General features: G+C 42.6%; 1 protein-coding gene across 1 annotated transcript in view; it reads right to left on the bottom strand.

Moving 5' to 3' along the window:
* Positions 1-22,611, bottom strand: part of PARD3 (par-3 family cell polarity regulator) — a 631,094-nt gene that overhangs the window by 299,513 nt on the left and 308,970 nt on the right. Inside the window, exons 13-14 of the mRNA XM_045290158.1 lie at positions 12,187-12,375; positions 11,269-11,439 (exon numbers count right to left, since the gene is read on the bottom strand). Coding sequence (XP_045146093.1) covers positions 11,269-11,439; positions 12,187-12,375 — 360 coding nt within the window. The remainder of the gene's footprint in view (positions 1-11,268; positions 11,440-12,186; positions 12,376-22,611) is intronic.

Genomic DNA, 22,611 nt, shown 5'->3' with positions numbered 1-22,611 from the left:
TAGTACACATGGAAGGAGCACATGTTCTCATTGTGAAATCAAAGATAGGAGTATCTCCACCAACATTGACTAATCTACTAAACAAGCAAAAGAATATACGGGTTGACTTCGGTGATTATGCATTGAAATGGTAGGTGACATCTTTAAAATAGCCCTGTCCTATAATTCCTATTCTCCTAGACACAGTATGATTAAGGAATTTAAATTAAGGCTTTGAAACAAATCTGCTTCCAGGGGAAACAAAGCACACTTAACCACAGTCCTCACCACAGGGGCACAGAGGTTCACCCCAGGGACTAATATCCTAGGCCACTCTGGTGCTGGCGGGGGAGGCGGGGGAGGCAGAGGGCATGGTCCCACAGCCTAGTGGGAGAGAGAAGGCTGCACATTCCAATCACATGAAACCACAACTGTAGCGGTTCCTCCGTTTGAAGAAATTATTATTTCTGTTAGAAGCTATCATCTGTTTAATATAAATGAGATATTTAATGAAGTTCCGAATTGTAGACTTATCTCTCCCAGTTTGATAAGCACTGGGGAGATTTAATGCATTGAAGGGTCAACACAATTACAATTGGAGGCACGTCAAACTGCAGGAGAATAATAAACTGGTAGCGCTGGTGAATTAGACTCAATAAGGTTTAAATTGTGAAATGAGGATTTGTTTTATTAGGTTGTTTTTTTTTTTTCAAATTGCAGATTACAACTGACAGCTTTGCTGAAAAGTAAATTAAATACTCAAGGTCTTGGATGTAAAGAAAGAAAAGAACATTTCTGAAGGAAGGGTATGCCTAAATCCCAGGTACGTGGGGGAGGTGACCCAAAGCACCAACAGACAACAAAACGAATTCCCTGGTCATTTAAGAAGAAGTATGTGGGAATTTTCAAATGAGGGCGTACATGAGACTAGTTCCTGGTTGCTGTACAATAACGCGTTTTATTAGCAATATATCCTCAAGTTTGCTTAACCGATGTGTTTTGTCAAACTATACACTGCTGCAATTTTCTAGACGATCCAACCATTATAAAGCTCCTTTATAAGAAATCCCTAATATCCCAGGAGACTATGTTGAATTTTATAAAGCTAAAAATGAAAATACCATTAAGAAAAAATAATATGCACAGGCTCTTCTAGGAAGAAAAAAAACAATAAAATGCCTGTGTGGAAAGAACATGTATTTGAAGGTTTTCCTGGGAAAAAATCCTACACCTCCTTACTTCCCTACCAGTGCTTAATTTGCATCTCAAAAGACAGATTTAAATGAAGACATCAATAGTCTACTACATAAATATTTAACAGAAGACACAATGCCTTTTAATTTCCTTTAAAAAAATTGATTGGGGTACACAGTTTTAAATCTTTTGATGAATTTTGTTGTTGAAAGACAATGAGCTGAAGGAAAGTGGCAGGCTGGTGTGAGGCAGCACAGTGGGAGGCGAGGCAGAGGCTGGGCGGTCCTGCAGAGCAGCCCAGGCCCAGGCCCAGCTAGCTCAGGCCTTGCAGGAAACAAAACCAACTGGAAGACCCCAACAGACACCACCTTCCTGCAATGCAAAGCAGTGTGTTGGAATGGTGGTGCTGGATAGGAAAAGTGAAATTACCACGGACTGCTAAAAGTGCAAACCCAACTGGATTAGAAGAAGTAAGGCCAGAGTGCTCCGCAGAGTCAAGGATGGGGACACTTCGACTTACACACTTTGGACATATTCTGTCTGGAGGTGGACATCTCATGGTTGGGAAAGTGGAGGGGCAGAGAAAAACAGGACAGCCCTCGAGGAGATGGATGGACACTGTGGCTGCATCCACGGGCTTAGACAAAGGGACACCTGTGAGGATGGGGCAGGATGGGGCAGTGTTTTATCCGTTGTGCAAAGGGTTGCTATGGGTTAGGGCCAACTGGATGGCACCTAACAACAATGTCAAAAGAAATATCAATGTTTGCTTTGCCACTCCTTTGTTGTTTCCAGTGCAGACATTTTTCCCTCCATATTCACTCAGGGGGGATGCTTGTATCCGACCCTTCGGCTTCACCCTTCGGGAAGCCTGTTCTACCTGTGGCAGTAAGACTGTGAATGACGTTGGTCCATGTCCATGGCGACCTCAGGAGTGAGAGCGGCACTAGGCTCCGTGAATGGCTGGTTTGTCAGGCTAGGTCACCAAGCCTATCTTCAGTGGCTGTTCTGGGTGGGCCGGTACCGCCACACTCTCGGTGGTAGCAGCTGAACATTCTAAAGGTGTGTACCACCCAGAGATGCCAAGGAGAAAACAAACTGAGTCACAGGCAGGTGGACCAATCTCTGCGGAGAATTCGTCATGAAGGGATGAACATGGGTGTAGGCTCGGAATTCAAAATGATTACAAGCGTGCCCTCCCCCCGCCCCCCCTCTGAAAACAACAAGGACTATTTCGTAACAAAACATGTGGGTGTTGTCCACTGCTATGCTTTTTCATTGTGAACTTGGCATACGCTTTCCTAGAAACATCTAAAGTCATAGTTTCTTTAATGTCTGTGGAGTTTACGAAAAAGCTCATGTGGAAGCAAGCCCACGGGGTCAAGCCCAGGGGTCAAACGAGGGGCTTCAGCTAGAGAGGAGCGCTTTCTCCACCAGAAACACTGAAACGTTGGCACAGATGAGGCCCGAATCCTCTTCAGCAACTGAAAACTGGGTGCTTGTTAGTCACTAGCACGGTGGCATTATTTGATATTTCAGTCTTCATGGGCTTATGCTAGTTTATCCCCAACATGTGGCACGGAGCAGGCACTGAGGGAATAACTGGACAAAGAAATTCATTCCTAAGAAGGTGGAATTGACTCTGAATATCCTGAACATTCTTTAGCGTTCTTGTACCTGCTGGGTCACTGAGAAGACAGCATTGAGAATAAGACCCAGCACTGAGAGTCAAACACGTTCCACCTACACTCTTATGCTACGTTGGGGGAAATAGAGGGGCGGTAAAGCACAAAACCACTAACGGCTGGACAGGTATTAGTTTGGGAGGAGAGTGTTTGGGGGTACCGTGCCAGATTCTGCTTTCATCCAAGGATCTCATTTAACCCCCGGCGGTTCCCCTTGTGGAGGCAGCGTGAATCAGAAAGGTGAAGTCAGCTCTCTGAGAGTCTGTGGGGAGGTTGCACTGTCACATTTCCCTGACTCTGTCTGGTTCCCAAGCCCATGTTTTTATTGTACAAGGCTCCCCAGTGCGACCAGGAGATAAATTGCCTGACCCCCACCATCACAGTCAATTAGACCCACTCGCGTGCAGAAGAGGAATGGACAAGCCATTTCGAAATTACTTTGCCATGACTTGGGCCTTGCAACCATTAAGCAAATCGTTTGACCTCTCACCATTCATCTCTTAACATGGAAAATGAAGAGATTCATAAAAGATACCTTAGGCCCCCTTCCCATTTGAATGTAGCTTTCTGATTCTAAGAGGATTACACCTAGAGAGAGAAAATGCATTCTAAAGTAGTCTTTGATAACTAAATCCCTCAATAGGGGGTCTAAGACAAAAGCTCACCTACGAATATTACCAACTGGTCTGAAGGCACAGCTTTATGTACAATTACTTTGAACATAGATATAATTAAATGATTGGACGCTAAGCTACATTACAGTAATTTCTAAAATTACTAATTTCCTTAAAATATTTAGCATCAGCTTAATTCTCATATGCAGGTAAGTCTTAATATTTGAGGAACAGTCAGGTGCTTTCTCCCATTCACCCCCCCCCCCATAGTCTTACAAATTTGCCCTCCTTTTGCTGGTAGTTCATTAATGGCAATGAGCTTGGTCTTTTGGCATATCCACTGAGAACTTTTTTAATTTGCCACTTGCAGAAAATGCTCTTTCTGTGTATTTCCAAAGCAAAACAGTGACGAAGAATGCCACCTCGCACGGCTTTCAACGCAAAACAACACAAGAAAACAGTTGAAAGTATTTCCCAGGGGCACAAAGCAAGGGAAAATCATTTCTTTTCTGGTTGTTGCTTTTTTTCTTCTTCTTTAAAAGAAGGGAAACAGGATTGCTTATAAAAATGGTTTATTTTTGTAACGTGGTTAAGAAAGAACCTTAGATTCAAACAAAGCAAAGCAAAAGGTCGATGTGCTGCAAAAGGAAATCCTTTTACTATCTTGTAGATGGTTCATTTTGAACATCAGCCACTTGTAGTAACTAAATTCTCTTAGTTTCCTTCTAAAAATGCTGCCCTCCCTCTGTACACCTACTTACTGTACTCATTAGTCAAGGCATGCTTTTATGGCAGGTGCTGGGTTGGATGTCAGGGACAACAGAAGGACCACGGTAGGAAGTCAAGGACCCGACTGTCTTAGAATTGGCAGTTCCAAGGGAAATAAGACAGCAAACATGTTGGCAAATAGAATCATGTGACGACTGCTTGGTGAAAGGAATTGCATGGGCCATGCCAGTACTTAAGAGAGAATTCTAACAGCTGCAAGGTCCTTGTACTCAGGCAAGGGGCAGGGAAGACCCATGGTGACGGTGATGGTGATAGGGATGGTTACGGTGAGGGGGGCAGGGGGGCAGGGGAGCACCATGCATCTGAAGATCTACAAAGAGCACAGGATGGCACACACAGGGAGAGGCTAGAGAGGGACAGGTGCCAGGTGTTCTTGAGAGCAGCATCTATTCCGGGGAGCTGGGGGTGGTGGGGAAGAGAATTCCTTCAGGGATTTCAGGAGGGAATGATACTATCCGAACAGCCCTGTGAAGAGTGGGTGAAGGAGATCACTTTGATGGAGAGGAACCTTCACTTTGTTGCTCCTGTGAACCAGGGCAGACCCTGCGGGCTGACATAGGACAGGGGCACAGGGAGATGGAGAAACGTGAGCTGAGGAAAGAGGTGTTCTGGAAGTTGATTCCAGAAACACTACAAAAACACTGAGAAGGCCACAGAGACTCAGATGCCTGGCTTCCGCAAGGGAAAGAGGAAGATATGGTGCGGGGACTGGATTGGGAACGAAAAGCCACAGCACAGGTGTGAGGAGCTGGTGACTGTGCCGCCTGGAGCATCGACCCCTACACTTCCCCCGGCAGTTAGAGCGATCTGGTGCTAGAAAAAAGTTCTGAGATGGAAGCAGGGTTAGGTGAATCATCGGAAAATAGGTTGAGGGAGATCGCTCAGAGAACATGTGCGGGGTTCAGAAAGGGCAGCCCACGAAGGCCGTGAGAAATAGCAGCAGCAAAAGAAACAGGGAAGAGGAGCCCTCATTCCCAGGGGTTGGGGATTGAAGACAGTGCACCTGCTGTGCAAAACTGAGTGTCGATTATTCAGGGTTAAAGGAAACATCACCACATAGCCTAGCAATTCCACTACCGGGTCTACACCCCAAAGGATGGAGAACAAGAACAGAATAAGACACTTCATGAACATCGCCTCATTTAGCACCGTCATTAGAGGGCGGAAACAACCCCCATGTAACAGACCTGTCAACACATGAACATACAGATACCTAAAACGTGATACATAGATACAAGGAAGTAGTATACAGGCATGACAATCAGTGAGTCCCGATGCGTGCTCCACCTTGGCTGAGCCCTGGAGCATGCAGAGCAATGCCAGATGGAGCAAAAAAGATACATGCCCTATGCTCCTTCTTATAGAAAACATCCAAACAGGCAAAGGTAAAAAAGATTGCTTTGAGTAAGCTTAGTAGTCACCAATGGCAGAGAGGAAGGAGGAGTGGACCAGTAATATTTAATGAGTACAAAGTTACGGTTTGGAGTGATTAAAAAAATACTTGTACAATATAGTAAATATCACTAATACAATTTGAATCGTATGCAGGGGCTTCAAAACATTTATGAAAAAAATGGTATTGAATGATAGTGAAGTTTGTCCATGAATCTTTTAAATCCCTCTAGAATCTGCTCAGAAAACCAACACACAATAAAATTGAAAGGAAAGGGAGGGAGGGAGGGAGGGAGGGAGGGAGGGAGGGCGGGAGGGAGGGAGGGCAAGCAGGAGGAAGGTCAGGCACCTGAAGGAAACCAAAGAGCCAGAGTCTAACGGACCAGCAATAGAGTGAATGAAGGACATGTTTCCAGAATAAGGTGTCGCCTAAAGATTCGTGAAAGGCTCAACAAGACTGACTGAGAAGGAACTTCTAGAGCCTGTTTCACGGGTGCTGCAGGAGAACACAAATTAGCACACCCCAGCAGATGAAGAGGATACCTGGTGAGGAAAGCCTATATGTCACTTCAAAGGAAACTTTCAGATACTATGCAGCCTTTCCCAGATGTAGCAGGAAGGCAGGAAGCAATAAAGTATAATAAAAGTTTATTTCTGCTCTTTTTTGCAAACGCCCACCTTCTCGATCTTGAGTCAGAGATGGTCCCCGGGAATATGGTTTTGTGAGCGTGTCAAAGACTAGAACACACACCTGACTAATAGACCCAGAAGGAGAGGTTGGAAGCACATAACTTTGGCTTGAGGTTCCTTCATGACAACATGATGCCTTCTGCTTTTATCAATATTTACTGTAACATAATTTACACATACTCTCCGGGGACGTGGGGAGAAGTTCTTCCTGGTAATATATAAGTACAACAGCAGCAAAATCATGTCTTGTGCCTTATGGGACGCTGCACTGAGCTTCTGTCTTCATATAATTCTTTAGTTAAACCCTGTCAGTAGAAAAGGCTTCTCACTAGTATTACAAAGAAAGTACAGCGCTCGTGATAGATTTTTCTGATATAATTGCTTTATAAGCTTACTCTGTCCTAAGAAATAGTAATAACCAGCAACGTATGAAAATGACACCATAAGGAATATTGAATATTAAAATCTATTACTTTCTGCTGCAGCTGTTCCCTTACTTACATCATTTTCATTCACATAAATTCATGTGCAGGCATGAATGAGAGACAGAGATGTTCAGTGGGATTCCAATTTCACATCTTTCACTGTGCAACAGGGAAGGAAAATCAGTGCTTTCATCAAATGGTTCCGGGCTGCCAGAGGTTTGCTTTGCTACCGTTTAGGGAACAATAAGGAATGAAGTGAACCAGGCTAAAGCAAATCCGGGTGTGGGATTCTGATCTTTTGGACATGTCTTACATCTCTTGCTCCCCTATGAAGTTCAAACTTTTCCAGTAAGGGAAATGTTGAGATGGGGATTAAAGGGATGCATTTATTTTTAGAGACTGTCCAGTGAAAAGTGAGTTCTATGGCCGCAGGACCTCCATTGGTTGATTGCCCATGGTCCTGGGGACCGACCATATTTTCAAACCCAGAATGGAGACTCAGTAAACATCGGTGAAATGAACGCTCTCCTGTTGAATGAGCAACCGTCCAGTTGGCTGGTAGACAAAGCACTGAGGAGCCCTAGTGGTGCTGTGGTCTAAGCATTGGGCTGTTAACAGCAAGTTCGGTGGATCAAGACCAGCTACTTCTCTGCAAGAGGAAAAAGAGGCCGTCTGCTCCTATAAAGCCTTACAGTGCCAGAAACTTTAAGGAGCGGAAGGCCGCCATAGATTGGATTTGACTACATGGCTGTGGGTCAGTGGGAGGGTGTCTTGTCAACATATGGTTACCCTAACAAGATCAGTCATGATCAAGCAACCAGCAAAAACTAGTGTAAGGAAACCACTCTGGTGGCCTACTCTGAGGAATTAACTTTTTAATGTTTATCTTGCATTGCGAATTGGGATGGTTTACCGAGCAGATCATCCATTTCACATTCAACCATCTGTACACATTTTGCTTCCCCTCATTCACTGCAGTCCTCTCTCTCAATGCGCAGCCACTCATCCCACCTCCTCCCTGGGTTTGTCGCCTCCACACCGCATCTTCTCCCAATTCTTCGGAACTCTGTCCTTGGGCAGATTCTACCCATGATCGCCAATGAAGGATTGTTCTAAGACACACAGACTGTACTAGTGTTTTTGTTCCCTATAGGCCTGCCTACTGCTTGGCCCTCTGAGATGTTCAGATTAGAATTCATGCTCCTTTTCTTTTTCATTTTAGGATTCAATTTTTTCCTGTGGCTGCTAAGATTGACTTAATTATTCACTGTATCCATGGCAAAAATGAGCCAACCAACCAACTTAGTCGATGGGCAATAACCCTGGAAAAGAGAGTCACTGTGTCAGTGACTATCCACGGAACTCGAAAATACACTCAGATAGATTAGTGATCACCCCCATGTGAGTAGCTTGCTATCTTACTGCCACTGAGCTGATTCTGGCTCCCAGTGACCCGAGACTGTAACTATGGAAGTAGAGAGCCTCACTTTCCTCCCACAGGACAGCTGGCGGTTTTTCACTGCTGACTATGTGGTTAGCAGCCCAATGCACCGCCCTCAAGAAAAAAACTATAGTGAATGTCTAATAGATTGATGAAATGTGATGATTCTCAGGTTTCAGCACTAACTTAGAAGCTGTGGAGGCATAACGCTTAAGTGCTCAGCTGTGAAGGTCAAGGTTGGTGGTTTGAACGCAACCAATGGCCTTTCAGGAGAAAGACCAGGCCAAGGCAGCAGTTCAGCCCTGTCACATGGGGTGGTGATGAGTTGGAATTGACTCAGTGATACCCCAAAACAATACTCATTCTAATAATCAAATCTCAATTCTTTTTCCATCACCAGTTTGCTATATTCTGGTAGCTGTGGTAGTTACATAATTTCATGTCAACTTGAAGATATGAGGGGGTGCACCCCAAAAAACATTTTTTTAAAGCTATGTATTTAACTTTTAAAAAAACCCTTATCATCTTCAAAGTACTCTCCATTACACTCAATACATCTGTCAAATCTGTGACTACATTCTTGAAAACATTTTTCTGTTTGTATGGCTGACAGCATCTCTCTCGTGTTTCTTCACTTCTTCTACATTATCAAATCGGTGTCCTTTCATGTCCTTCTTCAATCACAGAAACAAAAAGTAGTCACATGGGGCGAGATCAGGTAGTAAGGTGTGTGGGGCAAGAGAGGCATGCATGCTGGTCTTTTGCCAAAAACTGGTGCACTGAGATGGCTGCGTGAGCAGGTCCATTGTCCTGGTGGCAAAAAGAGTCCCCTCTCAGCCACAAACCAGGCCTTTTTGCTGCACATTACACAATCTCTTCAGAACCTTTAAATAGAAAGCTTGATCAGCTCTCTGACCATATTGATCTACGAGTCGATACTTCCATCTGTTCGGGAAGATGACAGACGTCCAGAACAAGTTTGTCATCAATCGACATTTCACCTCTTTTGAAATGAAAAAATCACTTGTACACTTGAGTTTTTCCCATAATGCTGTCCTTGTAAGCTGTGTTCAACATCACAACAGTTTCTGCGGCATTTTACCCCAAATAGGAAACAAAATTTCTCAGCCGCTGCTGTTCTCTTAAATTGGCCATCAAAAAAAAGAAGTATGGAGTGAAACTGCTTTCATGAAAACACTCACCATAACCAGAGAGAACTTTCCCATGTGACACCACTGGGTGCACTAACGCAAAGCTGCTTGATGCTCACCTTGCAGAAAAAATGCGCACTACAAAACTTCTGCCTAGCGGAGGGTTTTTTTGTTTTTTGTTTTAGTTTTTCAGATGTTTTTTTTGGGGGGGAGGGGGTACCCCCTTGTATATGAAAGCATGAGGGTAGAATTCTACCTTTCAATCACGTCACAGCCTGATGGTCCCTCCTTGTGGGTGTGGCCTTCTCACAAGCAGGGTCCTGGGAACCTCCCCTTCTCTCTGTGCCTTCCTCTTCCGGCTGGCTGACCCCGATGGCTGCCAGAGCCCTGGGATGAACTGCACACTGGATCTGCATGACTAGGTAGCCACTGGTCTGTGATCTTCTGCATGCTACATCATTACATGTGGCTGCCTGAGTCTTAAGAGGGATGAATACGTGGATTATTATTGAATTTATGGACTTGAGTTGGACGAGGCTAGCATGTTTTCTCCATGTATAATTTCTTCTTAATATAAAGTTCTCTTAGACATAGATCAGTATCTCTGGATTTGTTTCTCTAGTCAACCCAGCCTAACAAGGGAGCTGATGCTACTCTGGTACTCTGAGCCATGACACCGTTTCAAAGACAAGCAGAGTTTTGAGGCTGGTTGGTTTGTTTCGTTTCCCATCATGTTCATTCATGAAGGCAAAAGAATATCTGCAGGAATAACACATGTTACACAAAGCACGGAAACCATGAAAACGGCAAATATATGGTAGTCTTAAATTGCCATTTAATGGGTGGAGATTTGAATAAAGTGCAGTGACTTCCAAACTAAGACCTTAGGGTAGCAGTCACAGTCATGTGCTTCTTCTTGCCCTCACTGGGGCGCATCCACTTTAGGCCCAAAGAAGCATTTACGTTCCTTTAATCTGCAGCAGGTATAACTCAGCTCACTTAATGTGGATCCACAAATTGGATCCTTCTGATGTGACTGATGAAGAATGTTGTACGCCTCAAAACAGGCCCTGGTTTCTGTTGTCCATGGAGTGGTCATGACTCAGAGACAACGTGATGGCAACAAACAACAACACCGTAACTTTGAACCAGCCACATCTTCTACTACCTGTCACTGAAAAGCAGGCACTCAAGGCCCCTGTCCACCAGACAGAGAGGAAACTGGGGCTAGAGTAGAAACAGGGGAGCCCTATACTTCTGACTCTGTCCGCAAGAGGACACTAACTGTAAGAAAGCTAGTCGTAGGAATTTCATCACTAGTGTGAAGTTTGTAAGAGGTACCCAAATTTAGATAAGCAAATGAGTCCGTTGTCATTGTCATTATTTCTCCCAAGGATCCATCACCTGCTAAGTATACTCTCGGGGCTCAGGGGTGGTGCAGATGAGGAGAGCTGACCCAAGGGCACCTGAGAAGAAAAGACGAGAGCTCTGCTACCAAAGATCTCCTGGGACCCAGGAAGGGACATCATGAGGCTATGCTGACTGGTAAACCAACGGCAATGAACACCCCGGCTGATTAGAAGAAAAACTGTGATGCGGAGAAGAAAGATGTAGCCCTATATTGTGGAAGAAAACTCAGCTCCATGTGACTGCGCGATAGAAATCTTATCCGGTGAGTTGGCCACAGAAAATGTTAGCCTCCGCTGAGAAACACCTTGAATGAAGAAGAACGCAAACCCCAACCCACGTATACAACAACACAACCACAGCTTGCAAGGAAAAGTCATCGTCCTTTGCAGACAGGCCTCGGGACCTGCCGTTCTCTGCCCGGTGTTGCGGACCATCCTCGTGTAATGACCATTTCAGAGGTGAGCGCCTTTTGTGGATCGGATGCCTGTTTCCCTTTACCTCGCTGCACTTGCTGATGCGCCGCGCTACAATGAGCTGAATCATTCCGCGCTTGTTCCCTTCTGTAGACATGGACCGGCGGAGGGTTTCCATGGCGTCTTGGTTCGTCTTGCCCAACAGGGATTCTCCATTTACAGCTATCAGCTGATCATTCACCCGAAGCCTTCCATCCTGGGGAAGCGGGTTAAAAAAAAATGAAGAAATAAATTTAAAAAGTGCTAGGAAACAGCCTGTTACCAAACAAGCGGCTTCCCCTTTAATTAAAATAAATAAATAAGTAGACACAAAAGCCCTTTCCTCCTAATGGATTCTGCCCAATTGAACACTGGCATAATAACTGTCTAGGCAGCCATTGTAGCCTGTGCTGATTTCAATCACTTATACATTTGTAAATCGAGTCATTATCATAATCTGTTTACCAAAATAGCATACTAATTCACAGGACACAAAGTGATTGCGTTCTCCCTTTCAGAGAACCCACCAGAGGTTATTTACAACCCAAGACTTGGAAAAGCTCAACACCACTGCAGAAAACCCCCTCTCAGCAAACAGCCAGGGCGTTTTCTCCAGCCTGTGAAACAGGATAAAGGAAGCGCTCGGTGCGGGAGAGGAAGAGGGGGATAGAGGAGCCCTGACGCTGTGCCCACTTTGTGCCAGGGCTTGGGCACAGCCTGTGCCCAGGTGATCTCCTTTTCATCACTAGAATGCGGAGTTCTGTGAAGTTTCGACAAGTGAAAGAGGAGACGTTAGGGAATCCATCCCCAACTGCCATCTCCCTAATGTTCCCCTGATTATGGAATACGGCAAAGGAAGCAGAAAACATGGGCTCAACGCCTATGTTTCCAAAGGAATAACAGAGCTGCCACGGACAACATTCTGTCCGTGGACACACACGTGACAAAGCCGCTGTGCGCTTACTTTAGATGCCGCTCCTCCGTTAATAATGGACTTGACGAAGATCCCCAGGTCTGCGTGGTTCTCCTTGGACCGGTTCCCTTTGACACTGACACCAAGCCCAGCTGATCCTGAGTCGTTGAGAGGAACCTCAAATGTCAGAAATTCCCTGGTGCCATCAGGGGTGAGAACAATATCTTCGTCTTCTGCGTTCTAACAGAGAACAAAATTGCACAGTACATTTTATTATTCCCAAAGTTCCCTTGGCCGGGTTATTTTTAAAGATGGCAAAGAAGCAGTTCTTTAATCAGAACAGCCCCAGGATTGCCACCACAGTTGCATGACAAGATCCAAGATCAAGGTGCCTCTGCACCACCCCGCCCCCCACCCACCTGATTCCTGGAACCAGTTGTTGATATTTTCATGTTGTACTTGTTCCAGTATTGAAATAAACCCAAACCAGATCATATGCAAAACAGAAAAAAAACCAATGTAGTGGAAAGACTGAACAGATTTCTATAGTTTTCTTTGGTGGGATAGGGTCTATTTAAATAATGATAAGACAAAAAGTATTGCTACTAGAGTTTCAGTTCCTATATGCACAGATTTATTCTAAATATGCTTAGTTTGGTTTTGTTTTGAACCTAGATGCCTCAGGGTGCCATTAAAATAAAAAATGAATAAACCAATCCACACAGTGGTTTACAATGGGAACTGTGGAGACAGGAGGCAAGTATATTAGAGGCAGACAGGCCAGCTCACAAGGTTATGGAGGCTGCTTTTGGGGTGGAGGTGGGGGATTCCAAACTGATAATCATGATAGATTTTCTCTAGGGAACAGCATGAGCATGTGAGATTGTTAGTTAGGAAGAACTGTGAAGAAAAGATCATTGAGAGCTATATTGGTGAGAAAAGGCCGGGAAAGTTAAAACCATGGGAAAGTTTTCCCAGTGGTAATGCACCTGCTCATTCCTTGAGGGCAGCCGGGTTTGTCCTCGGGGAATTGCAATGGTACGCCTTACCTCATTCACCCTGCATCCCCGTTCTCACCCCATGGGAATTTTGCTGTTGTTCTCAAAACTCCAAGAACATTTCAAAGGAACACAGTGTGAATTTTTTGAGGATGGCAAAATGACTGTTTTGGTGTGGTGTTTAAATCAAAGTGTGTGGAACTCTTTAGGGAAGGGCTAGAAATGGAAATACCGCGTCCATACTTAGATAGAGGGTATGTCAAGAAACAACTTCGTGCTTGGATATTTTTCTTTGATAATGGTAGCTCTGATTTTATAGCTATACTTTCTGCCTTAACACCATATGTCTTATACCACAGGGTAAGAAACAGTGACAAAGATAATCAAACAAATAAAATTCTTAACTTGTTTTTATATTTTAAATTAGATAATTTCCATTTGGGTCATAGTTTAATGTTCACTAGTGGCACTGTTTTCATTTCCAAACAGAAGCAATCCAAATGACTCAAAATCAAAAGGTATTCAGGCCCAAGAGAGCAAAAGCCAAGAGTTTCGACCTTCATCATCTGTGAGAAACAGTGCAGCTAAACAATACAGAAATACTGACTCATAGATAATACAGATGATGCACAGCAGTCAAGTATTATTGTTCAATTAGTTAGTCACATATAGATGCTGTGGTTTCATAATTGCAGTCATCAAATACAAATATATGAGGACTATTTTGAAATGCAATGCATTTATGATACACATACCATTTCGCTTACAGGAAAAAGGAAAGCCTGACAGGTGTCTGTCCTGGGGAGAAGGCTCCGCAATGTGTGCTATCATTAAGAAACGTTCCACAATAGACAGCCGATCTTCTGAACATCAAGACTTTCACCACCACCTTGACCCTGATCATCTCCAAATCAGGTCGACTAGAGATCTTCCCCAGGCAACAAAAAGCATGAGGCCCAAGTTCGTCCAGTCGCAGGAAATGGCTGTGGAGTGCTACAGCCCACTTCTCGTTAGTTATAACTGAAATACTTCTCTAGTATCCATTCAGTTGTTCAAGCTGGGATGGTCGAATCACACTTAAAGAATGCTTATAATTTTAGAGAGTTACAATGTAATGTGACGGATTTTCAGAATTTGAATCCTTGAAGAATGGTCAATACCATTCACACAAGCAGCTTATTGTACACAGATTAAAATGTGAATAGACTTCTAATCATTTTTCCTTGTGCTCTATCAAATTGCTTAGATTTTCAGACTTGAGCCCAATATAAAGAGGAAGTGACTTTTAGAGTCAGGGACTTGATTTCTGATGGACGCTGACATGTTCCAGTCAGATGCCTCCACGGGACAAAGAAGAGCAAGCACTTATCCAAAACTGATTGCTCCCCTCCCCACATAACCATAATTCAAGAGATAAGCTACTTTCTTTTCAATCTAAGGATCCATGGTAATGTGATTTTTAAAGTGATATTTCTAATGAACAAATACCCAATGCTGGCATTTTATGGGAGTCTAGACTTTGTGCCTCTCAAAGCAATGTCCACTGTCATGGACTCCGTTCTGACTCATAGTGACCCTATCGGATTCTAATTGTTAGGAAACAAAATGGATTTCCTCACATGTTAAAAACCAAATTATAAAGCATAAAACAAGTTGAAACAATACAATGTAAAAGTGAACGCAGACAATCAGTGAATTGTTTAGTGTGGCTCTTCCAGCCAAAGGGATGCTTGCCCTCCTGTCAAATCTTTTCCTGCATAGATCTCGTAAGAAAGACATTAATAGGATTCACCTGTGAGTAATTGTGAATAAGATTCCCTGGCATTGCATCCTGCTGTGTATAAAATGAGCCTTCTGAGAAGCAGCGGGAAGGATCTCATTACCTCCGTGCAGCAAACCTCCTGGATCGAGGAGCAGCAGCAGAACCAGGAGACAGCACAGAAAACAGTGGATTTCCTAACCCACAGAGCAAGTAAAGCTGAGGGCTGGCTGGTGCGCCCCTCCCCGAATAAATACATAATAAATAAATATGAGTGTTTTTGTGCTGGAAGCTGAGGGCTTGCAGAGAGGGGTGACTGGACAAGTCACTCATTCAGGGATCCCGCTGGCAAACCCATGGAGCTTGAGCCGAATGCCTTCTGGTAAGGCTTCCAGCAGAGGGCTGTGCCCCTTTGGGCATTTCTGAGCAGGCCTGAAAGAACAATGTGACATGCCTGATACATAACGACCCTGAGCATTTCTCACAGACAGCACACCCTTTTAAGAATCCCTTCAAAAAAAAATAAATAAGAAACCCTTTAATCACAAATTTTGTCTGTGGGTTCCGTGTTGCCCTTACAATGGTTATTAGAGTTTAGAGTCATCAAGCAGAGAACACTAAATCAGACAACACAAACAATTCAACATCAAAATCAAGATACAAAATCCAAGCCTGCTCACTATGAGAGGAGAACTAGGCTGGCACCTACGTGGACCCTCTACATCAAAGACCTGAGAAACCTAATGAAACAGATACAGCTGACAATCCTGAAACATGAGCACAGAGGAAATGACAGAGGAGTGTGTTGAATATCAACTCAGAGAAGGAGCTGAACAAAAGCAGTCGGAGAGGAAACAGAAGGGTAAACTGTCAGCTCGCTGCAAACATATCCATGGCTGTGGCAAAGTATGCAGGGACATAGTTATGAAAATGTCTCTGCTCGTCGGACAGGTGGAGATATGACAAAATAACAATAATTCATAAATTATCAAGGGTTCATGAGGGAGCAGGAAACGAGGAGGGAGGGGCAAAAAATGAGGAGCTGATCCCAAGGGTTTAAGTAGAAAGCAAATGTTTTGAGAATGATGAGGGCAACAAATGTACAAATGTGCTAGACACAATTGATGTGTGTATGGATTGTGATAAGAGTTCTACGAGCTCCCAATAAAATGATTTAAAAAAAGAAAGAAAATGTCTCCAATCAAACACTTTGAGGGAATGAGACACCAATGGTCCAGGAGACACCAACGTCAATGGGCCTAACACAGTTCACAAAATTCTTCATTCTACTTTGGTGGGTGGCAACGGGGATCTTCAAAGGCCTTAATCAGCTATCTAAGGCACAAATATTGCTTCCTCCCTGTCTGGAGCAAAGAATAGTGGCAATTGAAAGACACATGTGAAAAAACAAGAGTTCAATGGCTTAGTGGCCCATGCCAACATCCACCTCCACAACCCTGCGACCAGAAGCGTCAGATGGTGTCCTGGAAGGAATGGTATACAAATGTGTAGCAGAGCTCAAAATCACAACCAGCCTTATTGGTTGGCTAAAGAATGGTAGTGCCCCCCTACACACACACACACACACACACACACACACACACACACACACACACAACTACAGCCTCATTTCCATGCTGAAAATACCAATCATTTAAGATCAAAAGGGCAGCATTCACTAGGGTTAGGAAAGAAGAAATGACAACAGGGCTTCAGGGAAGAAGTGGGCTAAGCAGGGACCCGTCGTGCGGACTGACCTGGATGAGGTAAAACATAAGCATTATTGAATATGAAAAACGGGTGCCTGCTTTGTGAGTCTTCACGTACATCACAGCAAAAAATGTCAAGAAAAGGAGTATCTTGGAGAGAAGTAGCATCAAACACTCAAATCATCTCTACTGTGAACCCTAAGTTCAATGGATTTTCATGTTTATACGCATGGTTCTAATCCTACTTGTCTCTTAAATAAAGGCTTTGTGAGAATGAATGGAGTCATAAGTAATTTTTCTGTTATTCATAATTCAGAATCGTGTCGATGGCATCAAAACCCAACATAGCCCTCTATTTCACAACTAAAATCAGTGAAAGATAAATTTTGAGCCCCTAATAAAATGTTTAAAAATATATATATAATAAAATGCAAAAAAAAAGAAAGAAAGATAAATTTTACTTCATCTATCAGTGGTTATGTGTCTGGTAAACAACGCATTGACAAAGACATAGAAACAAAACTAGTCCACCAGTCCACCAGGAGACATACTTGGGAGTGATGGCTTTCTGCATATATTTGTTTCAAACACAGACATTTCTTAATTCTCGCTCATTGCTTTGCATCTTCACCTTGGTGTTTTAATTTTTACTGATTTTGACATTTCATCGGCTTAAGCTAAGGCTTAAAATTTGCATTTTTTCCACTTGAAAAATCAAGATAAGGAGCTGACTGAAATATGATGGGGGAAAGAAATTCTGCTAGTTGCAATCCATTCTGACATGCCCTGTTCCGATCCTGTCCTCAAAACAGAGAATGTGCTCCCATGGGGAAGTTGCATTTAGTGAGAAAACGACAAGATAGGCACACTTCATCCATCCTTCAGGCATCATTATCATTAAAAACATTAGAGCGAGAGACTGTACTTGCCATTCGGTATTTCATTACTAATCCCTTTGGCTCTTGACTTAAGTCTTAGATGAATACCAGCTATAGAACTTAATCCTCTAGAAGCAAAATGTTGAAAATGCTCCTGTTCAAAAACAATTTGATCCCCCGTATATGCAATATCTTGACGAGCCGCAGGCACTCAAAACTTTTCTGACCGGATACCTGAGCTGATGAGAGGTAAGCATAGACTGAGATCGATAAATTTGCAGTCATCCTTGACCGATATGACAGCGCTTCTTCCATGGATTTCACAATAGGTAACCCAAAATCTCACAATTTGAAATGTTATTTTCGCAGGGAATTCTTGTCGTCATATTAATATTCAGATATTCTTACATTCTGATACAAGTGGAAGCTGGTTTTCTTCCTGTGGCTTATTATTCAGTCCATATCTGTACCTTCTTTATCAACCATTCCTGAGTCAAGCTCTTTCTAAAGAAAGGTAGTAAGTATATATATTTTTAGCTTACCTGTCAAGCCTTATGTGTGTGCAGAATGTCATGCAACCACACGTCATATACGAGGGCAATTCAAAAAGTTAATGGAAAAACTAAGTTAGAATATAATGGGACACCTTTGTCTTTGGGTGCTCAGATAAAAAGGGTATTTTTGCTAAGCATATTGGAAATATGGAAACCTAGTGAATGAACAGACACGATTTCTTTCCCACTATCCTTAAAGAAACAGAAAGGATGTATACATTATCTGTAGTGAGTTAGAAGAATAATCATAATCATATGACCGGCACCAAGGAACAGTGTGAGAACAAGTGTTGAAGGTGCGCCGAGCCAAACAGGCAGCTCTCCATTTGCTGGAGATCTGCATCACGGGCTTATTTCCAGGAGAAAAAAATGAAAGTTGATTAAGGTAAGTAGGAGATATCCTAATCACGAGAACAGGAATTTCTAGACCCCGCTAAACAAAAATGTTGGTAAGAATGTAAAAAGCGGGATGACAAGAGACAAGAGGAACATGATGCGTGTAACTATCATGGAAAGACCACATTATATGAGAGCCCAAATATTTTATTCTGGGCTCGGCACTAAGAACAAAACAAACAAAAAACTCAATAAACATGTTATCCCTCCAAATACAATCCTCTGATTTCTCAAATTTTTTTCCTTTCTCCATAGAGTTAATATATTTAAGACAGATACTGATGAATTAACTCTAGAAAGATATATACTCCCATAGAAAATGAAAAGGAACGTGAACAAATGATTCATTAAAGCAAAGGCCGTGGACTATGATGTAAGTCAGGTGGATCTGGCTAGCAATGAAAGACCTAATTAGAGACCCTAATAAAATGATTTAAAAAAAAAAGGAAAACATAATCTAACAACAAAATTGCTATAAGATTTCTAGTTCTGTTGCTCTAATTTATATATCTATATCTATCTATCTATCTATCTATCCATCAATGTACACTTGAAGTGATTATTTTCTTGAACTGCTGGTGAAAATATCAAAAGAAAAGTTATGAGATTAGTGGAAGTCAATTTGGCAATGGTTATACACCTCTATACTTTGCTAACTGCATAATCCAGGAAATAACATTTTTGGTACAATATCTTTGAAAGATGATTTTTTGGCCATGCACATATTTAACTGCAAATATATTCGCTGCTTCAGTTATTGTAGCTAAATCTGATTGCAGTCTACATGTAAGACACCAAGTTAAATAAATTCAGCATACCCATATAATGGAACACTGTGACATTGTCCTAGCAAAATATTTAATGGCGCAGAAAAACTATTTAAGAGTAAGAAATTAGATGTATGCTGTGGTTTTTCAGAATGTTCAGAGCTTCCCCCAGTTTAAGAACCACCTAGTTTTCCTGCATTTGTTAGTGCCTGTCTTCGCCTTTCAGTGGAAGACCCGAAAGGAAGGGCTTTTGTCAGTGTCTTCTCCTTCTTCCTGGAACCTCGAGACCTTCAGGAACAAGAGATGGAGGAAACAGTCGTCCTTGATAGGACTTCAAAGTTCTAGCCAATGCTGACTTTTCAAGCTGAAACTATTTTGTGTGAGCAGATAGGAATTATGCATAGTTACTGAGAGCAATGATACTGCTCTTAGGGAAAAACAGAGGTCCCTTTTCTATGGTTTAAAGCGAATAAATGATGGTTTGGTTCAAAATCTATGTTGATTCAAAAAGAAATGAAAGTGGAGACTGGATTGAGCATTACAGGGAACTCCTTAGTGGAAGCGTTGTCCCTACTTCTCAGCCTTGAGCAAATAGAGCAGCTCCGTCCTGAAACTCAGAACGACGCTACAAATGACGCACGCCTGTACTGGAGTCTTCCTTGGGTTCCAGTGCGTCCAAGCAGTAATGTTTGAAATATGCGAAACATACTTGGCATGGAAAGGTATAAATTCAATCAGAGACACCCCACCCCCACCCCGCAAGCAATTTTGTAAGTATAGTTTTTGACATGATGTCTTTACTCATAAAAAATGGCACTGCCCAGAAAAAAACATAGAGAACCAAATGGAACTAGTTTAAGCACAAAGGCTTGGTAGTGTGTATGTGGGTATGGAGGTGGGGTAGTGGTATGTGTGTGTGTGTGTGGGGGGGGGAGTGGTCCTTGGGTTTATTTTATTTTTTCAATTGGGGGTGGGGGGTACTGTGAGGAGCCCTGGTGGATTAGTGGTTACTGGTTGGGCTGCAATCTGCAAGGTCAGCAGTTTCAAAGAGCAGCAGCTCTGAAGGGGAAAGTAGGGGTTTCTACTCCTACCCATGAAGAGTTACAGTCTGGGAAACACACAGGTTTCTATCCTGTCCTTCACAGTTGCTACGGGTCAGTGCCAACTTGAGGGCAGTGAGTTAGGAGGGAACTCAGCAGTGCCTAGCAACCACAGAGGAGAAAGCACATGAGGCGGACATGACTTTGAGCCATGTTTTTATAGCACGTTGGGTAAAACAGAGAAAACTCCACTTGCCCATAACTGAGCGGGACTGTATTCAGGTATAAGTAATCACATCGAACGGGGCCGTTGATAAATCAAAGGAACCCTAGTGGCGCCTTGGACGAAGCACTCATCTGCTAATTGCAAGGTCACTGTGAACCGTGCATTTCTTAATATTGCTGTTATTAGATGCCATTGAGCGGGTTCTGATGCATAGCAATCCTCTCTGTACAAAAGAACAGAATACTACCTTGGCTTCTCCCTTCACCCTAAGTCCCCCTTAAAAAAAATTAGAAATTTTACATATACAAATATCCATTTTTGTGGAGGAGGATATGGAGCATGTGGCTAATTACTTCCACACTGTTCTTGAACCCACGGTTGAAGCCACTGTGTTAATTGTTCTTTCCAAAATTTTCCCTTTCTCTCCTGCTGCCATGTTGAAAGAACTCCAGATAACGCCTCGCCATCCTCACCTGTAAGTATTCGGACCGTATTCCTGACCAGAGATTTGTTTGTTCTTCTAAGAGCTCGTGGTACATTCAATATTCTCCACTAACACCAGGAGTCAGCAGTGAGTTCGGTGAGCGAGAACAGCAGACTGCTAATGTAGCAATTCTTTGATCTTCCATAGTCATTGCTCAGTGTCAGCATACCTATGAGGTGATGGCAAGTAACCAAGCGCTGGGTCACGAGCACCTTTGTCCCCTTAAAGAGTTCTTGCATAGATTTGCCCAAAGCTTTCTGTCATTTGATCTCCTGATTGCTTCGTCCTTGGGCGTCAGACCCAAGTAAAATGAGTTCGTTCACAGGATCCTCTCTACCCACCATTATGTTGTGTACTGGTCCAGCAGTGAGGATGTTGCTTTTCATGTTCAATCAGCATAATTCAACATGAAAGCTGTAGTCTTTGTTTTTCCTTAAAAAGGCATCTTTGCTTACAGCAAGCAAGTTAGTGTCATCTGTACCTCACGGGTTATTACTGGATCTTTCTCTGCTGCTAATGCTGCATTCTTCTCCTATAGCTTTCATCTACGAGAATTATGTCTTAATACTAAATTTAAGGCAATACTGTTTCTCTCTCTCAATAACTGTATAGTTGATGCTTGCTAATCAGCATCCTCAACAGGAACCAAATGTTTGAAAGGACATACCTATCCTCACTGCTTATTTTCCATCTCAGATTTTCCTGCTGTTCACAGAGTGTGCTATGAATTCATTCAGTCTTCAAAGAAACTTCTAGGATATTAAAGGTCCAAACTTCAAAGTCAATGGCTCTCTACCCAGGAAACAGGTTGTAAATATTTGACCATTGAGGATTTATCTTGTCATGATTCCACAGTATGGTTACTGTTACAGAAATGTTTTAATATTTACATAAACAAATCTGTCCGTCTATTTTCTTAAGACATTTTGTTCTACCATGCCTGGACAGGCATTCACAATCCAAAGTTAACTATATATTTTTAGGTATAAACTCATAATCAACTCTGGATTTACTTTGGTATGTGGTGAGGAAGAGAAATCTAACTAACCTTGGCTTTTTCCAGTGAAAGGGCAAGCAATTGCCCTCGATCCTAATAAGCCATTCTTTACTACTAGTATGTGCCTAAAACACCTACTCAACACACGCACACACATATCAAAACCACTGCTGCTTCTGTACCCTAAAATCTTTTTACATGACCAATTTGCCTAATGCCATAACAATACCACTCCGATTTAAATATTGTAGTTTTATGGTACACTTTGCTATTATTATCTTTAAACGTATATAACTGGATTCCAGTCTAAATAGTATACCTAACTGCATTCTTCAGAGTTTAACTCTTTAAAATAATATAACTGAATTCCATTTGAATACATAGCTTATATAAATAACATAGCAAATTATTCTTTAGGATAATTGGCCTCGTGCACACCATCATGGTTTGAATTAGCTCTTACTGATATTTTATACAGACACACACACACACAGACAAAATAAAGCTACACTATACATTTTCAATCCATATTTAATCATGTGCAAATTTTCAATGACTTTCTTCTGATGCCTGGTTTATCATGTGTTTTGATAATAATGAAATACTTACAAATAACATGTCTATTTGTTTGTTTGCTTATTTTCTAGAAGGAAAGTTGCCTGTATAGG

Source organism: Echinops telfairi, unplaced genomic scaffold, assembly GCF_000313985.2.
Source record: "Echinops telfairi isolate 266 unplaced genomic scaffold, ASM31398v2 ScPeMD7_31;HRSCAF=116, whole genome shotgun sequence".
Taxonomy (NCBI): Eukaryota; Metazoa; Chordata; class Mammalia; order Afrosoricida; family Tenrecidae; genus Echinops; species Echinops telfairi.
Note: the sequence above shows the minus strand (reverse complement) of the source record. Positions and strands in the feature narration are given on the sequence as shown.